Raw genomic sequence first — 6,457 nt, forward strand, 5'->3', positions numbered from 1 at the left:
ATATATATATATATATATATATATATATATATATATATATATATATATATATATATATATATATATATATATATATATATATATATATATTTCAAATGATTTTATATATTAAAAAATTATTTTATTAGTGCTGAATAAATCTAAAGTAGAAAATGAAGTATTTATATATATAAGTTCAAGCAAATGTATTCATACTAGTTGAAACAAAGCAGCCCAAAACAAGGTTTGAACTGCCACATTTCCAATGGAGTTAAATAATTTTGACAAAAAATAATGAATTTGTTTGGAAAATGATGAACCCAAAAATAATGACATTGAATATGTTTTATACTGGATCCAGTCAAGTGTGGCATAAACATATATAGTATCTAATTACTTATATAATTAAGAGTTAAAACTTGTCTAACTTAATTGAAATTTGCATAATGTGAAAACTTGTTTACCTACAGCATATACATGTGCATGCAGGACCCACCTTCGTCTTTCACCCTTCTTCATTCTCCAGCATACAACTCACTTTACTTCAACCACAACCACAACCTCAGCTTTGACTCTTCAACGTCTTCACTTTCCGATCCAATGCCGCCGGAAAGTGACGTCACCATCTCCTCTTACCGCCTCTGCTGGGACGTCTTTCTCAGCTTCCGGGGCACCCACACGGGCCACACCTTCACCATGCGCCTCTACCATGCTCTCCACGGTCGTGGGGTTCGCGTCTTCCGAAACGACGATGGGTTGGAGCGCCGCGGCGAGATCCAGAAGAAGCTTCTAGAAGCCGTGGAAGACTCTGCCGCCGCCGTCGTCGTTATCTCTCCCGATTACGCGTCCTCGCACTGGTGCCTGGAAGAGCTCGCAAAGATTTGCGAGGTTGGGAGGCTGATCCTCCCGGTTTTCTACTGGGTGAACCCTTCGCACGTGCGAAAGCAAGAGGGTCCCTTCGAGGAGTGGTTCGTGTGGCATGTACAGAGGTTTCCGAAAGAGAGGGTTGAGCAGTGGAGGAATGCGATGAAGAAAGTGGGTGGACTCGCTGGTTTTGTTTTGGATGAGAAAAGGTACATGCAGCATCGTGCTTCCTTAATTGCTTGTAGTTTTTTACACAGTATATAAAAAAATATAATTAAAATTTTGTAAAAAAAAAAGTAAATGTAATATTATTCTTCTACTTTTAGAGACGCTTGGTTTGCGAGATTTTGCTTAGTTTTTTATGTCTTATATATTTTCATGAATAAGTGTTATATTTTTTATATAATTTTATTTATTATTGCTTTTAAAGATAAAGGTTAATTACGATGAAAAAATGATAGCTTTTCTCAAACCAAACATGCGCATGTTTCGCGTCTTTGAGCTTGTTTTGTTTTGTTTTTGACCAACGTGCGTGATGGTTTTGAACAATGTGATTTAATCATTTTGTTTTAACATTTCTTGCTTACTGACAGTGACAAGAGTGATGAACTGATTCAGATTTTGGTGCAAAATCTTATGAAGCAGCTGAGGAACACACCACTGAGTGTGGCTCCATTCACAGTAGGTGTCGATGATAGAGTTGAAGTGTTGAAAAACTTGTTAGACTTAAAATCCAACGATGTAAGGGTTTTGGGGTTGTATGGAATGGGTGGAGTTGGTAAGACAACATTGGCCAAGAGCCTCTTCAACAACCTTGTTGTTCATAATTTTGAGCGACGGAGTTTCATTCCAAATGTCAGATCACAGGTCTCCAAACACCATGGTTTGGTTTCTCTTCAAAACAAAATCCGTGGTGATCTTTGTGGTAGAAAAGAGGATCTGATCAACGATATCAGCGACGGCATTTCTGCTATACAAAAAATAGTGCAAGAGAATCGAGTTTTGTTGATCCTAGATGACGTTGACGATGTGGAGCAGCTTAACTTTTTGATGGGTAAAAGGGAATGGTTTTACAAGGGAAGTCGTGTTGTGATAACCACAAGGGATAAGGAAATTTTGTACGGGAGTTATGTTGATGTTGATTTTGAGGTGAAGGAATTGGAATTCTCTGAAGCAATGGAACTGTTCTGCTTCCATGCAATCAGAAGAAAGGAACCTGCAGAGGGTTTTTTAGATGTTTCAAAGCAAATTGTGGAGAAGACAGGAGGATTGCCTTTGGCTTTGGAAGTTTTTGGGTCTTTTCTGTTTGATAAAAGGACCGAGAGGGAATGGAAAGATGCTTTGGAGAAGTTGAAGCAGATTCGTCCTTCATGTCTTCAAGAAGTGCTGAAAATAAGTTTTGATGCGTTGGATGAACAAGAACAGTGTATATTCCTTGACATAGCTTGTTTGTTTGTGCAAATGGAAATGAAGAGAGATGATGTGGTTGACATATTGAATGGATGTGATTTTAGAGGAGAGATTGCGGTGGCTGTGCTCACTGCAAGATGTCTAATTAAGATCATTGGTGATGGAAAAGTGTGGATGCATGATCAAGTTAGAGACATGGGAAGGCAAATTGTTCGTAGTGAAAGCCTTACAGATCCTGGTCTACGAAGCAGGCTATGGGATCGTGATGAAATCTTGACTGTGTTGAAGAATATGAAGGTAAATATTGTAGCATGGTTTGTTTTTGTAATCATGGGAAGAAAAAGAAAGTATGAAAAGGTCAAGAAGAAACGATTAATGAAATCTATGAATTAGTTCTCTAAAAAAATAATCTGTTTATGTTTTCATTCTTGATGATTTATTTCGTGTAAGAAAAGGCTTTGATGCCAAAAATCTTTTTAAATGAAATAACGTCTTAAAATATTAAGAAACCTTCCTACATTTGTTAAGATTAAAATCAACCAACAAAAATTGGGTATCAAATCTAAAATTTTCAGAATTCCATATTCTAACTAAATTCATTATACGTTTTCCATTTCATTTCTTGACCACTTTAAGAACGAACACTGCGTGTAGGGAACGAGAAATGTTCAAGGAATTGTCCTAGATTGTGTGAAGAGAAGAATGTCCATTCCCAGAGATCGCTCAGCAGATGAAATAACTAGGGAAAATTTTCGACGCAAGCCCAGTTGCAAATCTGCATTCGAGTATATTAAAGAGAGGTATAAAAAGTACGTAGAGGATAGAAAAGAGAAATCAAAAGAGGTCATCCTTCAGCCCAAGCACTTTCAACCAATGGTTTCCTTAAGAATGCTTCAGATTAATTATTCCAGATTGGAAGGACAATTTATATGTCTTCCCCCAAAAATCAAGTGGTTACAATGGAAACAGTGTCCATTAAGGTATATGCCTTCTAGCTATAATCCATTAGAACTTGCAGTCATGGATCTTTCTGAAAGTCTGATTGAAACCTTGTGGAAGGGACGCAGTAACAAGGTTTGCTTTCTTATTAACTGATGAACTCACTATTTTGAAAAAATAAACTGTCATCAATGAGTTCTAGAACTTGGTGTTTTCTTTCTTTTTTTTTTAATTTTTTACCTGATATTTTTCAATGACGATATTTATTTGGCAGGTGGCTGTGCACTTGATGGTTTTAAACCTCTCCAGGTGCCACCGTTTGACAGCAACTCCTGACTTATCTGGGTATCTGTCTCTTAAAAAACTTAATTTGGAAGAATGTTCTCACTTAACTAGGATTCATGAATCATTAGGGAATCTAAATTCCTTAGTTCATCTTAACTTGCGCCTCTGCTATAACCTCATAGAACTACCTGGTGATGTCTCTGGACTGAAACACCTCGAGGACCTCGTTCTTTCCGACTGCTGGAAATTGAAAGCATTACCAAAGGACTTGAGCTGCATGGTTTCTTTAAGACAGCTACTTCTTGATAGCACTTCTATAACTGAGCTTCCTGTGTCCATCTTCCATCTTACAAAACTTGAAAAGCTGAGTGCAAATGGATGCCACCTTCTGAAGAAGTTGCCTACCTGCACTGGGAAACTCTGTTCCCTGCAAGAATTATCACTCAACCATACAGCATTGGAGGAGTTGCCAGATTCAGTTGGTTCTTTGGAAAAACTTGAGATGCTTAGTTTGATGGGGTGTAAGTCACTATCAGTGATTCCTAACTCTACTGGGAAACTAATTTCCTTGACTCGATTGTATTTGGACGGCAGTGGAATCAAAGAATTGCCTGCTTCTATTGGTGCTTTATCATATTTAAGGAAGCTGTCTGTTGGAGACTGTACTTCTCTTCACAAATTTCCTGTCTCAATGGAGGCATTAGTTTCAATAGTTGAACTTAAGTTAGATGGCACAAAAGTTTCCAATTTTCCAGAAGAAATATTTGTGGGCATGAAAATGCTAGAAAAGCTCGAGATGGGAAAAGTTCAGCATCTAAAATTCGTACCAGTATCATTTGGCTGCCTGTCAGCTCTTACCATTTTGGACATGCATGATGCAAACATTACTGAATTGCCAGAATCAATAGGGATGTTGGAAAATCTTATTCGGCTGAGGTTAGACAAGTGCAAACAGCTCCAAAGGCTTCCAGACTCCATTGGAAATTTGAAATCTTTGCGATGGCTAATGATGAAGGAAACAGCAGTTACACGACTACCAGATAGCTTTGGGATGCTCAGAAGCCTGGTAGAACTAGACATGAAAAGACTGCCCTATCTTAATGGGGCTGGAAACAACGTGTCTACAGGGACAATTATTCCTGAAATACGAGAACAGCCTAGTTCAGAGGCAATATTAACTTCATTTTGCAATCTAAGCTTGCTGGAAAAGCTAAATGCTCATGGATGGGGAATTTATGGAAAAATTCCAGATGAGTTTGAAAAGCTATCATCACTAGAGACTTTATGTTTAGGTCACAACAATATTTGCAATCTTCCAGCCAGCATGACGGGTCTCTCCTATCTCAAAAAGCTTTTGTTATCAGATTGCAGGGAGCTCATGTTTCTGCCTCCTCTTCCTTCTAGCCTAGAAGAGCTAAATCTGGAAAACTGTGTTGCAGTGCAGTACATACATGATATTTCAAACTTGGAGCGATTAGAGGAGTTCAACCTTACAAATTGTGAAAAGATGGTGGATGTCCCAGGTCTTGAACATTTGAAGTCCTTAAGAAGGTTGTACATGAGTGGTTGCATTGGATGCTCCCTTGCCGTAAAGAGAAGATTTTCCAAGGTTTGTCATTTCTTTATTTCTTCCACGCCCCAAAATCACATCCTTCTGTCTTGATCATAAAATAAAATCCAATAATCTCCCACTTATATATTAAAGGTCTGTCCCAGGTTCTACTTAAGAAATTAGAGATTTTGATCATTCCTGGAAGCAGGGTCCCGGATTGGTTTACAGCAGAACCAGTAGTGTTTTCCAAGAGAAGCAATAGGGAGCTCAAAGGTGTTATTTTTTTTGGCGTTATCTCTTTCAAGAACATAGCTGAAAACCAAAGGGAAGGACTGGAGTTAGTGGATGTTCAAGGAAAAATCTTTAATTTGACCAGTGAGGTGTTTAGCACAACGTTTCGCCTGCTAAGAGTACCCAGGAGAAATGAAGATCACATATTTTTGCGCAGATTCGGTGCTCGAACTCCGTTAGTCTTTCAGTTAAAAGATAGGTATACCTTACATTTGCAAAGGCGAAACCCTCCTCGTATTGAGGGGTTGGAGCTCAATAACTGCAGAATTCATTTAGTTTTTTATGGTGATGATGATTATGAGGGAGACGAAGGATCACTCGAAGAAATTCAATACTCTGTTTCACAAAAATTAGCCAAGTTCTTCAACTTTGCTGCAGACTATCCAGATGTCTGAATAAAGTTCTTCAACTTACCATTATGTATTGTCTTTTGACTAGTTGAAAGGACTGTCATTCTCATTGAGATTCTCTATTTTGCTTCAGCCAACACTGTAGTTTTGGAATGTCTTGTCAATAATTACCATAGGATTCAGCAAATAAATCATTACATGAATGCTTTTAATCATAGTCATTGAGTAGTTCTTTATTTATTTCAAAACGGTGAATCATATATTGAATAGTAACATACACGATAAATAAACTTTTGAATCTTACGAGATTAAATAACAATTTTTTTTATTAAAAAGTAAAAAAAAAAATGTAAACAATATAATAAGGATTTTGTACTAGCTTAAACTGATCCAAAAATAAATAAATAAATAAATAAATCCTTACTAAAAAAACTATTTTTTAAATAGTAAAAGTAAACACCATTGTATGATTTTTATAAAAAAAAGAAATAAAAAAATCAAAATTTAATACACCTATATATTAATTTAAATAATAATTAAGTTTTTCTTAAGAGATAAAATAAATATAACCTCATGAAAGCATATAGGAAGTAAGTACTAATCACCTCTATATAGAAAAAAAAGTTGTTTAAATATGATTTCTAATACCAACATGAAAAGGGAAAATGTTACTTTAACACCCAATTTTGACACTCTTTTGACACTGGGCAGGTGTCGTTGTCTGATTGGGTGGTTTTTTATTTTTGAAAAATGGCATTGTTTAATCTGCTGAGGGGCAAAGATGGAA

At 36.7% G+C, this 6,457-nt stretch overlaps 1 protein-coding gene across 2 annotated transcripts; it reads left to right on the top strand.

Moving 5' to 3' along the window:
- The first annotated feature begins 228 nt into the window (after window positions 1–228).
- On the top strand, window positions 229–5,870 carry LOC106753259 (disease resistance protein TAO1). 2 transcript variants are annotated; one of them, XM_022777444.1, is made up of 5 exons: window positions 229–1,052; window positions 1,437–2,550; window positions 2,908–3,327; window positions 3,467–5,086; window positions 5,183–5,330. In XM_022777444.1, the coding sequence occupies exons 1-5, from the start codon at window positions 457–459 to the stop codon at window positions 5,210–5,212; spliced, it is 3,780 nt and encodes a 1,259-aa protein (XP_022633165.1). In that variant the 5' UTR covers window positions 229–456; the 3' UTR covers window positions 5,213–5,330. The 2 variants fall into 2 exon arrangements, with proteins under 2 accessions (XP_022633165.1, XP_014490533.1); XM_014635047.2 differs by having other exon boundaries at window positions 230–1,052; window positions 5,194–5,870.
- The last annotated feature ends 587 nt before the right edge of the window (window positions 5,871–6,457 follow it).

This window comes from Vigna radiata, unplaced genomic scaffold, assembly GCF_000741045.1.
Source record: "Vigna radiata var. radiata cultivar VC1973A unplaced genomic scaffold, Vradiata_ver6 scaffold_347, whole genome shotgun sequence".
In the NCBI taxonomy this organism is placed as follows: domain Eukaryota; kingdom Viridiplantae; phylum Streptophyta; class Magnoliopsida; order Fabales; family Fabaceae; genus Vigna; species Vigna radiata.

Coding starts and splice junctions, on each gene's coding strand:
- LOC106753259 (XM_014635047.2), top strand. CDS start 457: ATGTGCATGCAGGACCCACCTTCGTCTTTCACCCTTCTTCATTCTCCA. Junction 1,053..1,436: donor TTTGTTTTGGATGAGAAAAG/GTACATGCAGCA, acceptor GCTTACTGACAG/TGACAAGAGTGATGAACTGA. Junction 5,087..5,193: donor TAAAGAGAAGATTTTCCAAG/GTTTGTCATTTC, acceptor GGTCTGTCCCAG/GTTCTACTTAAGAAATTAGA.